The sequence below is a fragment of the Papio anubis genome, unplaced genomic scaffold, assembly GCF_008728515.1.
Source record: "Papio anubis isolate 15944 unplaced genomic scaffold, Panubis1.0 scaffold50, whole genome shotgun sequence".
Taxonomy (NCBI): Eukaryota; Metazoa; Chordata; class Mammalia; order Primates; family Cercopithecidae; genus Papio; species Papio anubis.
Genome location: NW_022165199.1, coordinates 266,316 through 286,386, shown reverse-complemented (window position 1 = coordinate 286,386; position 20,071 = coordinate 266,316). Strand labels below are relative to the sequence as shown.

At 39.0% G+C, this 20,071-nt stretch overlaps 1 protein-coding gene across 4 annotated transcripts in view; it reads right to left on the bottom strand.

Annotated features, from left to right (window-relative positions):
* The window catches only part of LOC116273273 (probable phospholipid-transporting ATPase IM), a 152,842-nt gene that overhangs the window by 103,323 nt on the left and 29,448 nt on the right, over positions 1–20,071 (bottom strand). For all 4 annotated transcript variants that reach the window (XM_031662246.1, XM_031662243.1, XM_031662244.1 and 1 more), the window contains one exon: positions 10,244–10,302. In XM_031662246.1, the coding sequence (XP_031518106.1) occupies positions 10,244–10,300 (57 nt within the window). In that variant the 5' untranslated portion in view covers positions 10,301–10,302. The remainder of the gene's footprint in view (positions 1–10,243; positions 10,303–20,071) is intronic.

Sequence of the window (20,071 nt, the reverse complement as noted above, 5' to 3'; positions counted from 1 at the left end):
AACATCACGTTGTGTGCTATAAATATATATAATTTTTATTTGTCAAAAAAAAAAGAAACTACATAGAAAGTCAGGTCTAAAATGTGACAGTAATCTGGGCACTAGTTTCATAATAGTGGACGTGAATGTAAGACTACCTTGTTACATAAATCATTTGACCTTTCAACAACAAAATGTACAATATGATTGTTACCATCTTTTAGCAATATGATTCCCAGAACCAGACAATTTGGTCCAGTAAAGAAGATTGCAAAACAAGATAAAAACCACTTTGAAACCGTTGGGGTTCGTGGTTTTTCCGTTAACCTCTCAATTGTTACTAAACTTGCCCAATTTCATCCACACAGTTGATTTATGGATTATTTTCATGAACTATTTGCCAGCAAAGGAAACTGCATTTATAGTTCCTTCTTCACAAGTAACTTACTCTTCTTTCTATGTCATCTTTTCATTTTTCAATCTTACATTTATTCCATTATAGCCAAGCTATAATAGAGCAAAATTCTATGATCAAAAATTGCTTATTTTAACTCTTACAATTCCAGTTACGTATTGCTTGTATACTTTTCAGTTTTGTAACATTGCAGTGAAGAAAGTAAAAGTAAAAACAAATAAATAAGCCAAATCTGTATTTTTTTTTACTTAAAATTTACTTCTCAAAGCAGATGGAATGGGAACTAGTTTATGAAATTATCTCAAGCCTGGAACAGGTAAATAACAAACAAATACCTCAGAGAACTTACCTAGATTATTCAATTACTTTAATGCGCCATTTTAGAACATTTAGGAATAGAAATTCAGAGGCCAGAAAAAAAAAAAAAAAAGATTAAAACAGGCAAACTAAATTAGGGCAACAAGAAATCAGACGAAAACTTAGCCAAAGAATAACACTATTTAAACAAATCAGATCTCAAAAAGATTAAAAAAATTTATGCTTTCATGCTCTTGAATCCAGAAAGAAAATGAATTTGAGACATATCCAACAAATATCTTTTCTCCTACAAGTAAATTATTTATAAAGAAAAAATTAAAACCTTTGCCATGTCAAACTTAGAATAACACACACAGATATTAACAGCACACAAAACAGAAGCCATTTTCAATGTTTGCTAAAAAGCCACTGTTACTATGGTGAGGCCCCAATACAAAAAAGCAACAACTAACAACCAGAAACCCGTAACAAATGCAAGTTACTGGTGCTTTCCATGACTAATTCCAACTTGTCACACTGCTTGTCATCACCTGTACTCTTTAGTTGGTGCATCCGGTCATCAGGCCTATAGATGAGGATCCACATCATGTGGGCAGTACAGCTACGCTGCTCAAGAAGAATACAGACTCAAATGTCCCATCAGTCTGGGGATGTGTTTCAACACTGTGACATCCCAAGAGTCCCCCCAAAGAAAATATTCACAGAGTTTTATCTTTCCATGGATTTTAAATACATATCTGAAAAGCCAAAATATGTGAAAAGATTGATTTAAAAAATAGTTGACCAAATTTCAGTGAGCCCGGAAGCTTTTACACTGCTTCTCTTCTCTTTATTGCAAGCTATTAATTGAATTAGCTCTACCCAACTCCCTCTTTTTTTTTACAGTTTTTTCCTGCCCTCTGACTTTCAAACCTCAACTTTTTTTTTTTCTTTGAAGATTTTATTCTTCATAATCAAGTTTTACATAAAGCCAATCCCAATACCAACTTAGGGTGATAATATAGGACAGTAACAGCAGCTGAATTTCATGTTTTAAAGCAAACCTGCATTTTGATTTTTTTTCCGATTATTTCATTCTTTTTTTTTCTTTTTTATTATACTTTAAGTTCTAGGGTACACGTGCACAACATGCAGGTTTGTTACATATGTATACATGTGCCATGTTGGTGTGCTGCACCCATTAACTCATCATTTACATTAGGTATATCTCCTAATGCTATCCCTCCTCCCTCTCCCCTCCCCACAATAGGACCCGGTGTGTAATGTTCCCCTTCCTGTATCCAAGTGTTCTCATTGTTCAATTCCCACCTAAGAGTGAGAATATGCGGTGTTTGGTTTTCTGTTCTTGCGATAGTTTGCTGAGAATGATAGTCAAACCTCAACTTTCTTAAAAAATTAAAACTGCTTTCTTGAGGTCCTCCAGTTACTTCCTTCTATTAAAGATGCTTTCCCTTAGTTCTCAACCTCATAGGCATCTACTATTAGACCTGTTCACCACTCCCTCTTTCCTGAGACGTTCCCTTCCTTAACACTTTCCTCCACTGTCCTCTCTTCGTTCACCTCAATCTTTGCTGTCCTCTGCTCCTTCTTAAGTTCTTTCCCTCCCACTCTCTAACAAACTGAGTTTCCACCCCATACCTCACATTTAGCAAGTTCCCTCACTGTTTAACAAGCCCCACTTCTCTCCTAACTTACAGTCAAATATCCTTCCAGCTGATATTCCTAAGTCTACAGCTCCTACCACACCCAACTTCTGTTCCATATTAACCTGGCCATTTCCATTTGGGGATTTGGCCTATTTTATATGGAGGACAAATAAAATCCCTTTTCACTTTGTGACTCCCCAGCCCCTGAGAGCCAATTACCTCATGTTTAAACTCTTCTTTTAAATAGTATGGTGTCACCTACCCAAGCCATAATTCCTCATGACACTCTCTCACCTCCCTTAGCCTGTAGTCTAAGGTCCGACTACAGGCTTTTGCTCCTGCCTCTCCTTGCTAACACTGGTGGTACAAATAAACAAACAAGGCAGGAATCATTTCCCATTCCCTCTGGCAAAACTTCCTCAAACATTTTCACGTACTTTGAGGTCTCCTTTCCCTAGCTTTACAGCCCACATCACAAAATTAGAATTTTGCAGCACCTTTTCATTCTTAACTATTATTAGTTTCATTCTAGTGTGCTGGGCTTCTCTTCCTGAGTAGATTATATTTGCTCCTTGAAAGTAGAAAGCAGAATTTGTACCCCCTTTCTTTTTTTTTCTTTTTTTTTTTTTTTTTTTTGAGACGGAGTCTCGCTCTGTCACCAGAGTGCAATGGCACAATCTCTGCTCACTGCAAGCTCCGCCTCCCGGGTTCACACCATTCTCCTGCCTCAGCCTCCTGAGCAGCTGGAACCACAGGCGCCCGCCACCACGCCCAGCTAATTTTTTGTATTTTTAGTAGAGATGGGGTTTCACCGTGCTAGCCAGGATGGTCTCAATCTCCTGACCTCATGATCCGCCAGCCTCAGCCTCCCATAGTGCTGGGATTACAGGCGTGAGTCACCATGCCCGGCCTGTACCCCCTTTCCTAATAGCTCCAGTAGCACTCAACACACTGCTAGTCTAAGCAGGCAGGTCCTGTAGCATGCACTTTGGGGCCCACCTAAACATACTCTGCCTACACTAGCTTCTTCATGTATTGTTATCCCTTTGAACTTTATATGCTTTTTGCAAGTTGCCTCAAACATTCTTTGGAAAATAAATGAGGAAAAGGCAACAAACATACATGTTGTTAGGTATAGAGCAGGTATGTTGTGAATATTAAATTTTGAAAATTATTTTTATTTCTATTAAATAAAAGGGGACAATGAGTGGTCTATGCACCCCACACACAGGAACAGGAAATTTTCCTGTTAAGCCAGTCTTTTCTCAGAGAAACACAGATACATTATTATGACATGGGCCTAAAGAGGCCCAGTGACCATCTCGGCTCACACACTGAGAATGATGGTGAACCATGTTTTTCTACTCTGCTCTCAACCACTTAGATTCTGAGTTAAGAGGAGAGAGAAGTTTGCTGACTGTGGAAACGTACTAAGTCCTGTATAAATGGGCGGGAAGGAAATACAAGGAGTTCATGCTGCAGGGAGCCTTAGTGGTGTGATTGTGGCACTGGCTGCTGGGAGTCGGAGGCACTCAACCATATGACTGCACTGAACGAACACTTCGGAAAATCCAAATGGGCATTGTTTTACCAACCACAAAACATCATGAGAGCAGCAATAGATTTCATCCAATAACTAGGATATCAACAAGGCGTTTTCAGATTCTAGGAATAAATTATAGCATTAGAATCATAATTTTTAGGTGGGACTCTTTCTTTCTAAGCATGTAAAACTACTGGTTAAATCTTCATCAATTTACATAAGCCTATGCACTTCCTAAACGGGATCAATAATTCCACTCAGGAAAAAAATCCTTTAAAAACTGCCCATCTACCTTTGTGCATTAAATATATTCAGATAAAATTTATTAAGTGTTTTGGCTTTACTGAAGTTTCTGAGTTTGAGGCAGGATAAGTTCCTCATCACTCAAATGAGTTCATCTCCCTTCTCAAATTCTGTTAAAGTTCAAGAGAATTGAATGGGGATAGATCATGCCTGGGCCTATGTGACAGAGAGTGAGAGAACAAGAATCAATGGGAACCAGTGCTTTCCATCATTTTTTTTTGAACTTTCAAACAAAATCAGAAAATAGCTATAATTAAGCTAACACTTTTTCTGACATCTTTTAACATTAATACATTTTAATACAACTTCAACTGTTTTCATCACTTCTACCATTCACTCTGAAATCCTTTTAACAGGAGTGAGTCTGACTGTTTGACTCACTCACAATTTTTCTTTTAACCATTATTAACATTAACATATTTTAATAGAGCTGTTTTCTACTTCTATTATTCATTCCTTTTATTAACCAAGAAAACATTGAACTCCCTTCTAATGAGAATTATAATTCTAGCACTTGGCTCACTCTCCCTCTTCAATCCCATTTTGTCTTACACATTTTGGCAGTCTAAATCCCTCTTGTAATTTGATGTTTTTACCTTCCAGTTCTCACAATACCACGTCTAATTTACATATTAATTTGACTTAGAATCATTAACCTTATCTTTTATGTCCTAAACCTTTTATTTCTCAAAAGTGCTTTTGATCATTTTTAAGCCTGTGCTATGTCCTAAAATGTGATTTGCAGCTTTAGAGTTTGTTGATAAATGAAGGTTCTCGAGGTATTGAGGTATCTTCTGCCAGCCGTCCAGGAAAAAAGTTTGGTTGGCCAGGTTTAATGTTTCTGGAAATCGCACAACTTATCAGAGCCATCTGTAAATTTTTCTCCTAAATTCTTACCTACAAGAGCCCGGGGTAATATTTAAGGTCATGCTTAGCCTCACATTGTAAAATTGTGTATCTCCTTTATCTACCTTTGTCTTTAGAATATAAGAACTTTACCAGTATTTATGTGAGGCAAGGCAAAGTAATTGGGGTTTGTTTTGTTTTGTTGTTGTTTGGTTGATTGGTTTTTTGTTTTGTTTGTATTTTGTTTGTTTTCCAAGATTGCTCAAAAGAGCCACATGACATCATGAAAAAAAATATAGGTTTTAGAATCTGGCCAATCTGCATTAGAATTCCAGTTTTGCTGGAAACCATCATTCTCAGCAAACTATCGCAAGGACAGAAAACCAAACACCGCATGTTCTCACTCATAGGTGGGAATTAAACAATGAGAACACTTGGACACAGAGCAGGGAACATCACACACCAGGGCCTGTCGTGGGGTGTGGGGAGCGGGGAGGGATAGCATTAGGAGATATACCTAATGTAAATGACGAGTTAATGGGTGCAGCACACCAACGTGGCACAAGTGTACATATGTAACAAACCTGCACGTTGTACATATGTACCCTAGAACTTAAAGTATAATTTTTTTTAAAATTCCAGCTTTGCTACCTTTTAGTTGCATGACTTAGACAAGTTACTAAATGGAGCCCCATCTTCATCTCAGTGGGTTTTGTGGAAGATTGAAGTATGTTCAAAGTACCTGGTACACAGCTGGGTTCAAGCTGTACGAATGTGAGCTATTATCTGTGTGACCCTGAGCAAGTCACTTAAGTGAGATCTCAATGGCTTAATGTTTTCATATATTTAAAAAATATAATTAAAAAGTAAGAAATAAGAGTACTTCAAGGACTAGTTATAAGATTAAATAAGTTTAATACAGTACAGTGCTTAGAACCATGCCTTTCATATGGTGAGCCCTACCTGTTTTAAGCTATCATTATCACTATCTTTATTAATTATTATGAACATTCTCCCTGGGATATGTCTCCAAATTCATTTCCATTTGGAGTGATATTCTTTAAAGCTGGGCAAGACTGAGCAAAAGACACCAGAACGCTGCCTTTCTTAAAAGGATATTCCATTTAGCAGTTTAAAAAAAAAAAAAGCTTAAAATCAGATAGGCATAGGTTCAAATCCCAGCTCTACTTAGACTAGCTCACAGGGTTGTCGTATTTTATTCTACTTTACTCCTTACAATAACTGTATTAAATAGGTGCTTTGATTATCCCCAACATACAGCAGAATAGACTGAAGCTGAGAGAGGCTCCGCAGCCCTCTGACTGCACAGCCAATCAGCCTTTTGGGTGTTCCCGAATCAAGGCAACACCACCTAGGTGTAGTGGGGGGTCCCATGCTCCTTCTAGAAGCATGGCAGGAACTCATTCCCTCTAAGCCACAATGGAAGTCCTTTATTCTGGGATATCTGTGCCCCTCTCTGCTCTGTAGCTTTTCTTTCTCCACTTTTGCTGTCACTCTTAGTTTTGCCACTCCATAGTGGATTTTGTTTTTATCTCGGTTTTTTTGTTTTGTTTTGTTTTGTTTTGACACGGAGTCTCACTCTGTCGCCAGGCTGGAGCGCAGTGGCACAGTCTTGGCTCACTGCAACCTCCACCTTCAGGGTTCAAACAATTCTTCTGCCTCAACCTCCTGTGTAGCTGGGACTACAGGCACACACCACCACATCTGGCTAATTTTCATATTTTTAGTATAGACAGGGTTTCACCATATTGGCCAGGCTGGTCTCAAACTCCTGACCTCGTGATCCACCAGCCTCGGCCTCCCGAAGTGCTGGGATTACAGGCGTGAGTCACCGCGCCCAGCCCATCTTGGTATGTTTTAACTCAGAAATAGAGCTACCTTGTTCAATCTGCTGTGGCCACGGGGTACTCTTCTACTGCCTCGTCATTATTAGGAAAACCCAACAGAAAACAGTCACAGCCACACATGCGCATGCTTTTGTTCAATATCATGAAAGCTCAAGAGAAAATCATGTCTCTATCATTAGCATTTTATGACTTTTAAAAGAAAGAAAGATCTGAAGCAATGGCAAATTGTTAACATCTATTCAATATGGGTGGTAGGCAAATGGTATGTTGTTATTCCCCATGCTTCTCTGTGAGTCTGCAATATTCCATTAATTAAGCAAAAATAATTGCAAATTGAAAAGAGCATACCATTTTACAAGGCACAAACATAATAAGGCTTTCCTTATAGGGTTACGACTCACAGAAGGAAAATACTTGTTATATATTGGAAAACAAGTAAATGAAGCCAAGTACTTAAATGCATAATTATCCCAGAGCAGATTAGTTATTACTGGGTATTTTTCTCAAGGTCTTAAATATACATGTATCTAGTTCTCTCATTTGGGACTTGATGGTCAAGACTTTCAGAGGTCATTCTCTACAGTTAAAGGACTGGCTATAGAATGGATGGAAAGGCATGGGGCCAAGTCTGGTGTTCACCAGGAGGGCTGAATGACCATATGTCAGGAGGCCATACAGAGTGACATTTGTCACCTTGGGGAATTATAGCCCTTCCCTCTCCCAAGCTAAGAAGCATGTTTATCAGCCTCCTAAGAAGGATTTCTTGTCTCAAGAGCAGACTTACTTTAACCAAGCTTACAAGATTGATGAATAAAATCAGAGTGTGTCAGTATACTGATCTACAATGAGAAATCTGTCATGAAGATGGCATATTGAATTACTACAGGGAAACCTACATTGAAAATCAAATTATAAACACAAGTTTGCATGACTAGCACAGCATGAAAAAAGAGAAATTTTAGCTACCTCTCCTAAATATTAATACATATTAATGTTAATTAATCATAATTAATCAACTATGATTATGATTAATTAACATTAATATGTATTAATATTTAGGAGAGGTTAATAATTAATAATAATCAAGCTATAATAGCCCAATGCACCCATCTCCATATATGGGAAAGATCTGCCAATAGGAACAACACACAAAAAACTCCATTGACCAACATTCTCTCTCCTCTAGCTGGTGCCTAATGGACACTGCCAAAGTTTGCCCCTGGGACTCTCGTATTTCTATGCTTTAATAGCCGTCAAACCCCTCTTTGAATTGAAACTTTCTTTCATTAAATGTGCTAGTAAACGCAATCATATAACAGGTCTTACAGGCCACATATCACCTACAGAAACAACTCTACCAGTTATCTATCTTTGAGCTTATAAAAGATTCCAGGTAGCAACTTAGATAGAGTCACAGAAGAATAAGAACTTTATGGCCGGGCGCGGTGGCTCACGCCTGTAATCCCAGCACTTTGGGAGGCCGAGGCGGGCGGATCACAAGGTCAGGAGATCGAGACCACAGTGAAACCCCGTCTCTACTAAAAATACAAAAAATTAGCCGGGCGCGGTGGTGGGCGCCTGTAGTCCCAGCTACTCAGGAGGCTGAGGCAGGAGAATGGCGTGAACCCGGGAGGCGGAGCTTGCAGTGAGCCGAGATCGCGCCACTGCACTCCAGCCTGGGCGACAGCGCGAGACTCCGTCTCAAAAAAAAAAAAAAGAACTTTATGAAGGCCATGATGTAATTCATGAAGTTGTTCACCACTGTAGCCTAAGACAGTGCCAGTCACTTAGTAGACATTTAATAAATATTCCTTACGTCAATGAAAAATATCCTCACTTAAAATAAACTGTTCAGTACAAGCCTAAAGCCCGCACATGTAATCATTCTGTAAATACAATCATTCAGGACCTGGGAACTTTATCTGTTTTTTTCTTTTTTTTTTTTTTTTTTTTTTTTTTTTTGAGATGGAGTCTCCCTCTGTTGCCCAGGCTGGAGTACGGTGATACAATCTTGGCTCGCTGCAACCTCCACCTCCTGGGTTCAAGTGATTCTCCAAGCTCAGCCTTCCGAGCAGCTGGGACTACAGGCGCCCACCACCATGCCCAGCTAACTTTTGTATTTTTAATAGAGACAGGGTTTCACCATATTGGCCAGGCTGGTCTCGAACTCCTGACCTTGTGATCTGTCCACCTTGGCCTCGCAAAGTGGGATTACAGGTGTGAGCCACCACGCCCAGTCCAGCCTCATATATATATATTTGTATATATTATATATATATATATGTGTGTGTGTGTGTATATATATTTATTTAACTTCTGGGACACGTGCAGAATGTGCAGGTTTGTTACACAGGTATACACGTGCCACAGTGGTTTGCTGCACCCATAAGCCCATTATCTACATTAGGAATTTCCCCTAATGCTATCCCTCCCCTAGCTCCCTAGCCCCCGACAGGCTCTGCTACGTGATGTTCCCCTCCCTGTGTCCCTGTGTTCTCATTGTTCACCTCCCACTTAAGAGTGAGAACATGCAGTGTTTGGTTTTCTGTTCCTGTGTTAGTTTGCTGAGAATGATGGTTTCCAGCTTCATCCATATCCCTGCAAAGGACATGAACTCATTCTTTTTTATGGCTGCATAGTATTCCATGGTGTATATGTGCCACATTTTCTTCAACCAGTCTATGCCCAAATGATGGGCATTTGGGTTGGTTCCAAGTCTTTGCTATTGTGAACAGTACTGCAATAAACATACATGTGCATGTGTCTTTAGAGTAGAATGATTTAGAATCCTTTGGGTATATACCCAGTAATGGGATTGCTGGGTCAAAGAGTATTTTGGTTCTAGATCCTTGAGGAATTGCCATACTGTCTTCCAGAATGGTGGGAGTGGAACTTTATCTTACATATATTTTTCCACATTCAGCCTGAGTTGCTTAGAGAAAATCCCTCAAATGCCATTCATCAACCACCAGCTAATGTCACTACATCCATCCCCAAGTGCTACTAAAAAGGTCCATTTTCATATTATTCCTATGTATTCTACTAACCAGATGGGTACCAAATTGAGCTAAACATCAATTCTTGAGAAAGAAGAGATTTTATCATCTTCCCATGACAATAAGCATGCCAACCACTCTTAGTGGGAAATAACTAGTTTGTAAACATTACTAAGATCTGTATTTATGGAAACATATGGCACCTTGCTGTTAAAATGGTCCAATGAATAAAGTTTTTGGTGAAGTCATACAGTTCTAGAAGACATGCATCCCACTGTCTTTAGATAAGACCTATTCCAGTATGCATGTGTTATGTGTGTTTTACTCACCGCATACTGGAACTTTTCATTATATTCACGGTCATTGGCTTTCACTATCCGTTCCATTTCTAAAGAGAGAGAAACCAGGTATGAAATTAAATTGTAGGCCCACAGAAACAAATAACTCATTAAAACAACATCACTTAGGTTGCTTTGTTGTTAAGGTTGCAAGAATTCTTTTCTTTCAAATTTGAAGGGCATTGGCTTTTTCCAGAGTACATGTTGGAACATGTGTTGGAAAGTCACAAAATGGAAAGCTACAATGTTTCTCATTGTCCTCCTGATGCCAACCATAAAGCAAAACATTATGTGTCTCCAATTTCTATGTCCCTCCAGCACCGCAAAGACCCTTTCTCTTAACTTCAAGTGGTTCCTAAGAGAAGGAGCTGACAAAGTCAAATGCATCCTGACAAGGAATGTTTTGTGAGGTTTTTTGCTACAAAGTCACAAAATATAACATAGCCAAATAAAACCATACAGAAGTGGCCAGTGAGGTCACTGACTTTATGGTCATAGAACCAAAGGTGATATTTGTAAGCAGCCCAGGCATATTAAGAAGAATGACACATAATCAGGAAACTGAGACCTGCCCTTAGCTGGAAGTGACCAAAGAATAAAATCTCTTCTGAAAGCAAACACAAACACCAGTACATATAACAATATAAAAATGACAATAAATCCAAAGATTATAACAGTGCAGAATAAAAATTTGCAGAGGGCAAGAAAAGACAGTGCCCCAGAAACACCAGCAGAACAAGTTTTGTAGTAAGGGTAGCAAATTCTTGCTCCATGTTTACTGAAGAGTTACTTCCAGAGTTGACCGAAGATTTAGGATGGAATGATGAAAGCTATGAGAAAAGAGTCAGCAAGGTAACCACCAGATGTCAATGCTGGACTCTCATGGCGAGTGACTTGACCCTCTCACCATTAAATTCCCTTAATCCCATAATTCTCCAACTGGGTAGGTGACAGGTGGTAAAAGGTGGAAGGACTGCAGTAAGAGTCTGAGTTTGGAGAAGGCACTTACAACCAGAGAGATAAAGGAGACTGCATGGTGGAAAGTAACTTGGAGACACATGTTGGGGATGGAGCAGGGAAGAGCAAAAGGAAAGTGAAAAAGAAGAGCTGGAAGCAGAAGGGAGACGAGGAAAATGAGGGAGATGAAGAGGGAGAGAAGGAAGGAAGGAATATATTTTAGCACCCACCATGAATTGTAAGAACAAATTTTTTCCAAAAGTCCAGGCGGAATCTCTCTGTAGCCCTGGTAGTTCAACTCCCAAGACTGAAGGTCACCTCTAAGGACTGCCCCTGACAAATGACACCCTGTCTTTGGTTATGACTGGGTTTCTACCATTTGTAGGGTGTTTTGTCTGTCCAGTAACCACCTGCATGGTTTCCTTCTTGCCTATCTAATAAAGCCAGTTCCCTGTGATAGTTCCTGTTTTCTAGTATGGCTCAACTAATTGCTGATAAGAATAATATTGGGCTGACATCAATAGTTGATGATACCTGAATGGGCTTGCTCCTAACCTGTAACTTTGAAATCCAGAACCCACCAGAAAGCAACCTCTCAACCACTCACCCACCTGAAGAAAACATTTCAAACCCTGGCTAAAAAGCACCATCCTCTCTTTCTTGCTGATGCCCCAACAAAGAATTAAAACATCAGATCCCAAAGTGGTACTTTGAAGGGTGAGGGAACCTAAATGCTTAAAAAGCTAGATAATTTATTTATATAACACCACCATAACCCAGAAGTAGTAAAATTGCTGTCAGGAAAGCAAAAAATATTACTGGGATGGTAGGAGCGAGAGTTCCTTCTGCATGGCAAAAGGTTAACCTGGACCACTGGTATGCTGCATGTAATTTGTAGATTATAGCAGCAAAACAAAAATCAGATATACTAATTATATATTAATTGGACTTAGCTTAGTTCATATACATTCAGATGATGATCCTTCTAAAATTTCACATTTATATGAAGCACATCCAACAGTAGAATTCTATAGTTCTCTACCTAATTTTACCCACTCCAAACACCAGAATCTTGACTCTGTGAGCCACATAGAAATTATCCTGGGCTGGGTGTGGTAGTTCATGCCTGTAATCCTAGCACTTTGGGAGGCTGAGGCAGGTGGATCACGAGGTCAAGGGATCAAGACCACCCTGGCCAACATGGTGAAACCCCATCTCTACTAAAATACAAAAATTAGCTGGGCGTGGTGGCACGTGCCTGTAGTCCCAGCTACTCGGGAGGCTGAGGCAGGAGAATCGCTTGAACCTGGGAGGCAGAGGTTGTAGTGAGCCGAGATTGCGCCACTGCACTCCAGCCTGGTGACAGAGCAAGACTCTGTCTCAAAACAAAAAAGAAAAAAAAAGAAACCATCCTGCCCAGCATCTCCATGTAACCACACTCCACAGGGATAGGGACTAGCCCATTCCCAAAGCAGCCAAGTAGTTTCTATGGTAGGTCAGTTTGGATCTTCTTTCAGGTATCCAAATTGCTCTTGTCCCACAAAACCTGATTGCAGCCAAGAAGCCCACTTTTCCTTCTAAATCCTTCTTAGTAAGTCTGAATTGTTGCCTCTGTTACTTCTATTAATTATCATCTTTCTGAACTAAGTCTTCCTGGATTAATTCTGGCAGAAAATTTAGCATCCCTTCATTAAGTTCTGCAAAATACAGGCTTTGGTTCTAAATCCCTACGGTTTTCTGTCTTTAATCTGACTATGCTACACCTGAATTATCTTTGTAGGAATTTCCTTTCTTCTCTGTGCTACCACAGTGTATGAGGGGATATAAAGACCTTTTTGCAATAAGTCACATCCTGAAAAAAGAGAAAGCTGAAAACAAATTCCCCATAACTATTCCCAGTGAGAATGGCTCAGAGGTTCAATGAACTAATGCCTGATACTTCATAGGCATCATGGGATCCTTCCATATGTAAGAGGAATGAAAGGAAACTAGTCACCAAGGGGTTGATGATCTACCAGTGTGAGCTCACACCTGCACAATTATCACTGAATGTGTCCACCTCCAAAAAGGAGTAAGGCAATATATAAGGATGTATAAAATATAGTAAACCAGCAAGTTTAAGGCGGACCAAAAGAGATAAAAGAGCTTCTGGTTTAAGATGGCCAGTTGAGTATGTCTTTTTCCTCCCTTCTTTCTCAGGTCCCACTGAAATTACAGAAAACATTTTTTTAAATTAAAAACACAACAGTGCTGGAAAACAAGAGTAGTGGCTAGCAGAGGTTCATAAATTTTGAAGAAAGCCTAGAGAATAAAATAGAAAGCAGATGAGATCATTTTGACTGGGAAAAAAAGACAGAAGTAACTCTAGCCAAAAGAATTAGAAGAGTAATCTTCCCAGTGAGCCCAGAGCAGCTCTAAATTCAGAGTTGGTAAATACGAAGATTGAGAGTATGTTATGGACAGGGTGACAGGCCCAGGTTATGCCTATTACCTTGTCAAAATAATTGATAGGTTCCCCTTTCATTCTCAAAAGTGTCTCCATTTGATGATAAATAATATTACCACCTCAGAGTAATTAAAAAAAATAACTGAACCAATTGAGATCTCTCACACCCTTCTTTACCCACAAAGAGGGTAGGCAACACATCGGCGGGGAAACCAAGGGTGGGTATTCAGGCTGAGAAGGAAGAGCTCTGCCACTGTACAGCAGGTATAGCCAACTTGGCCCCTAGTAAAGCTTGCCTGACTGAGGCCATTGTGGAATTTGCCAGACTGCCTGACTAACCCACAGAAAAGCCTCTGTCAGCAGGCTGCTCACTCCTGTTCAAAGGAGAGGCCTGGCAGAGAAAAAGACCCTTGCAATGGCACTAATCTATCTAGTCCTTTATTTATAAATACAAATCAGTGGCAGCTGAGAAAAACCAAGAGCACAAAAAAGAGGGATTCAACAAGAAGAAATAATGCTGAATACAGGTAGAAAAGGGGGATTGGTTTTTCTTTTTAATTCTAATTAGTGCCTTGAATATATATACATAGATATATAGGGTTTTTTAGAGATACTTTTTTTTTTTTGAGATTGTGCCACTGCATACCACTCTGTCACCCAGGCTGAGTGTCACTGCAGTCTCGAATCCCTGGGTTCAAAAAGTCCTCTCACCACAACCTCCTGAATATCTAGGACTGCAAGCATGAGCCACCGTACCCAGCACCTCAAAGATATTTAAGAAGACATGGCATCCATGAAACAAGAACAAGCTAATATAAACAAAGAAAACAGAGAACAAGAAAAAGTCCCTAGAATTCAAAATATTTACTGGACACACTAGAGAGTAGAATGGACAAGATGGAAGATCAGATTGTATAAATCTCGCAAAATATATATCAAAATGACAAACAGAAGGAAAATGTGGGGAAAAAAACTTAGGATAAGGGAACATAGACAATGGATAGGTGAAAACAATCAAGTAAACAGAAGAAAACTGCCCTGCTCCAGAGTAAGAAGTAACTCTTCAAAGCGAAAGGGCCACCAAGTACCAATCAGGATGAATGAAAATGAACCCATAAAATTCTGAGCTCCAAGGACAAGGAGATAATCCCAAAAGCTTCCAAAAGAAAAAAAATGGTTAGCCTGAAACACAAGAATCAGACCAATATGACATTTCTCATCAGTAATAAGGATGCTAGAAGACGCTGGAGTGATTCTTTTCAGTTTTAAAGAAAAATATTTTGAAACTTAGAATTCTATACCCAGCCAAATAATCAAGTGTGAAGGGGAAATAAAGACATCTCTGCAAAAGTGTTTACAGACAACGACCATCTGCAAAACAGCTACTCAAGAATGTACAACAGTAAGACCTACTATTTGACAGCACAACAGGGTGACTATAGTCAATAATAATTTAATCGTACACTTAAAAATGACTAAAAGTATAATTGGGTTGTTTCTAATACAAAGGAAAATGCTTGAGGGGATGGATACCCCATTTTATATGATGTGATTATTATATACACCATGTCTGTATCAACATCTCATGTATAACCCATAAATATATATACCTACTATGTACTCACAAAAATTAAAATAAAAAATTTTACAAAAAAGAATGTAGAAGAGGAAAAATACTTGTTTAAATGTTTAAAGTACAGTAGGGGTGGAAGAAGATACAGAAGGAAGAATGATAACCGACCAGAGTCAAGAATGATAATAAAAATGGCTAATCCAATGACCCACACACCTGATCCAGGTGTGCCACAAATGCTACAGAATAAAGGAATGCCTGTCTATTGCCCTATTTTACAAAGTCTGTGAGATAAGAAAGTCAATTTATCAGCAAAAGTGCAATTATTAGTAGTTCTGATAGATAATAATAAATCAGTTTCTCAGGAAAAGTACAACTATTAGTAATTCTTGCCTCAGGCATTAATTTACCTAAGAAATCCTCATAAGGAAGTCATTGTTTGATATAAAGAACATAAAATAAGGTTTTTGGAGCTATGTTTTGTAACATCCCTAAGGATATCACCCCAAGACACAATTGAGAGAGGCCTACAATGGGGTCTCTGTACTCATTCTCTGTTGATCTGATTAAATCCAAGAATATATTTTGGGATATTTGAAAGAATGCATAAGCTATGTGTCCACTGAGTAATCATTCTTATTTCTATCAACTTCACTGTACTAAATACTACGTGACCATGAGCTTGATATTGAACTTCCTGGAACATACCTGGAATGCTGCTACACTGTATTGCTGGCTGAGTACAAGACCCAAAAGAAGTTCAGGTTGGTAATAGCATTTGCATCATTTTTTGACACCTGAGGAGCCTAACAAAAACATGTGCTTGGATAGGAAGGAAGCCATCCTTTGTCATTCTAGTGATCCAAGATAACAGCCATCAGCAGAGGCAGAAATCTCTTAGACATTTGTTTTGAATCTGCTCCAGAATATAGAAAAATAGATAAGTAAGCCTTCAAACTGCTACTCCATATAGGATGAGGAAAATAACCTTAAATCCCCCAAAATCATAAAACCCAATATAATTTGATGCCTTCCTCAACCAAATAGGATAGCAATGAAGCACTCATTGAATGCTTATCTTTAAGCCATGTACTTCCAGTCATATTCTCCAAGATAATTAAATAAGGATACCTCATTTATTTTAGGAAGTAATCATTTACAAACCAGTTAAATATTAGGGAACATTTACCAAAAAGAATAACTCAGTTTCAGAATAATTAATCTATGGCTCCCTACTTCCCTGGAAAAAAAGAATTATCTCACAGGGCTGATGGTTTGTTAAAGTCACTCCCGGTTTATGACTAAAAACAAAACTATATCTACTTATGCTTGTCTTTCCATTTGGAAAGGGGAGATACAGACAGAACATCCAAAATTACAATCAGATCACTAAGAAACAAGCTTAAAAGATGAGAGGACATAATACTATCCTGCTAGAATTTTTTTTTTTAATAAATAGAGACAGGGTCTCACTATGTTGCTCAGGCTGGTCTCGAACTCCTGGCCTCAAACAATCCTCCCACCTTGGCCTCCCAAAGTGCTGGAATTACAGGCATGAACCACCATGTCTGGCCCTCTGCTAGAAATTTTTAAGTTCAATTAAGGTGTTATTCCCCTGTTAGGAAGATTTTTAGGACCCATAAAAACCAGAGTTTGATGAAAGAGTCCTCATAGGCCAGGCAGGGTGGCTCACACCTGTAATCCCAGCACTTTGGGAGGCCGAGGTGGGCAGATCACGAGATGAAGAGATTGAGACCATCCTGGCTAACATGGTGAAACCCTGTCTCTACGAAAAATACAAAAAATTAGCCGGGCCTGGTGGCGGGCGCCTGTAGTCAGCTACTCAGGAGGCTGAGGCAGGAGAATGGCATGAACCCGGGAGACGGAGCTTGCAGTGAGGGAGATGGCGCCACTGCTCTTCAGCGTGGGCGACAGAGGGAGACTCCATCTCAAGAAAAAAAAAGAAAGAAAGAAAGAAAGAGAGTCCTCATGAAATAAAAAGACGCTTGGACCTTGAGGCAACAAGAGCCAATGATCCTTCTGCAACTACCTATACAAGCACATTTTAACTCATACTTCTTCTTACTTACGGTTCCTCAGTAAAATAATGCCTCTGTGTGTTATAATCATTCAATGAGGAAATATATGGAAAATACATTGTAAACAGAAAAATACCAGAAAAATCCTTTTTTAAAAAAACTGAAAACTAGTAAATGGGCAAAAAAGGAAATCACTCAAGCTTGAATAGTCAGTCTTAAAGTTGCTAATATGATTATTTCCCAAGAAGATCTTGAAGGAACATTTCAAATATTTTCAATGGAAATTGGCAAATACTCGTTGATTCTACTCCAGGTCCTCAAAGGCAACACCCAACTCCTAATCTAAGCACTTCTCCATCATAATATAATAAATTATACGTTATCCAACTTCCACTTCCAGTAGACAAAAGAAAACAAGCCATTTACAACCTTTTCCTAAAAATCAGTTTGTGAACAATTTGTAACACCTTAGTATTTAAGATTAGGTAGTGAACGCATGAGCTCTGCTAGTAAAGGGAAGAGTTAGCAAGTTTCCACTAGATCCATGAGCGACCATAGCAAGTATGTATCCCTAATTAACAAATACAACAGTCTTTCGTTAATTAACTCCAGAGCATTTTGTCCTTCACCAAATGTGGTTTAGAAAACAGCCTCAGGCACTTGGCTGTAGACCCTCAAAATCATGAAATGATGAAGCACCACAGAGCATTCAGGGTCCCTATATAAAACTCAGTGATATAGACTGGTATTTCCTGAGCAAGATTGGTACCGATCCAAAAGCTGAAGAATGTCTCCAAACATGAAGTGTCATTTGGGGTTTAGGGTGATTGTGGGTTTTTTGGGGTTGGGTCAGAAATCTCTGAAAAATTTCCTCAAGCTAAATCAATAACTTAAGCTTCTTCCTTTCTTAATTTTCTTTCATTCTTCATAATCTGGTCCATGTAGTTGGAAGCCAAAGCAATTCATTAAAGACATGAGGAAAGAACAATGAGTGGGGAGAGCTTTAAAGAAAAGAGTCCCTCAGCCTCCAAGATTTCCTGAGTTGACTCCAAGAACACATTCTGATACAACTGAAAAATATGTGTCCCGAGTTGGGGTTTCCTATTGAAACCCAGTGGTGACCTGCAGCTTCTGGGACATATTGACATTTAAGCAGAAAACCAAAGAGAATAGAAGGAAAAAAAAAAAACTCTTCCCATAATTTTTTTATGCTTGTCTTCACAAGAGAGCTTGGAAACAAAGTTAGGGGATTCAAACAAATACTAAAGGGCTTTGGGTTTGTTTTTCTCTTGGCTAAGCCAATTTGCTCATCAAGTCCAGATAGCTGGAAAATTTGATTTAAGAGCTTTATTCCTCCCAGGGCTCACTATAGCTTCACAAAGAAATGTAAAATTTTTAACAATTCATTATTCATTCCTCTTCTAGGATACATAAGCTGGATTATACAACTTACACATAAAATTAATACAATCTCCATATAAACCCTCAGCATGTAGCTTTCTATAAGTACAGATTCACGACTAGAGATTTAAAACTTACTATAATGATAATAGTAATATCTAACATTAATTGAGCACCTATTACAAGCTAGATACTACATGAAGTGTTTCACACACATTAGTTTGCTAATCCTCAGAACAATCCCATTAGGTACATGCTGTTACCAGCCCTCCTTTACAGGGGAAGAAACAGAGTCCTTGCAAGATTATGCAGTAGAGTCAGAATGCAAACACAGAACTGTATCCCTTATAAAAGAAGCTCAGAAGAGATTCCGGATATAAGGAGATGGTGGTGGTACTGTGCATAGATGACTGGGAAACTGCAATTTGGTTTGTGCCTTGGTCCAAAGGTCAAAGATAGGGGTAAGAGCCTCTCTCATCAAATGCAATACTCCAGATGTACATCAAATCATATACCCCATCCCAAACAACCTCATGGCCCAGACACTTCCTACGCTTCATCATGTCCAGGGTTGGTCTCTGCTGCACTGGGAAGGCCTTCCTGTAGGGCGTGTTTCCTCTCTCCTTGAAGACTTTGGGCAGTTTGCTGAGAATACTCCTGTTGAAAACTGACTGCTTTCTTTGAAACTTTTTTTATATGTGCCTGTTCTAATCTGTTATTCTCTATCTATATTCTTTTACAATTTGATTATCTATAGCAAAAAAAAAAATGCATTTTTATGGACTGGACCAACAACAGAATGCTTTCTCTAAAGATGGGAAATAGTCATTTCCTTCTTTCTGTATCATCTCTACTCAAAGAGAAAAAAAAAAAATCAGCATCTGTCCCAAAGATTATAAGAGCCTAGAAGCTAGAAGGCTCTGTGAAACACAGGCTGTTTCCCTTTGTGAAACACAGGCTGGCCACCTAAGGGTTGGCCAAGAAAGCCTCCTGTCATAAAATGATAGGAAATAACTCCAGGCATAAAAGAAAGACAGGCAAGAAGAAGCTCTGAAGAGAACACGTCTCTGCTTGATATCTAAGGGGTCGCACAGGAAGCTTTCGTGTTTGTCATTTTAAGGTGCATGAGGCTATAAACCGAGTTTCTTTAATACATATTGGTTTCTGTATCTCAGCTCCCTGAATCCATATGGCAAATAAAATTTACTAGAGCCAAGGGAAAGTGAGTTATCCCAAAAATATTTATTGAGCTCCTTTGAGCAAGGCTAATAGAGCTGCTCATCTAGCTAGAATAGCTAGTCAGCAAAGACAAAACAAAGACAAACAAGACAGTGATTGCCTTCAAAGTGTTTTCATGCCCACAGATATGTGCACAGCAAGGATGTAGAAGAGAGGCCAGAGAG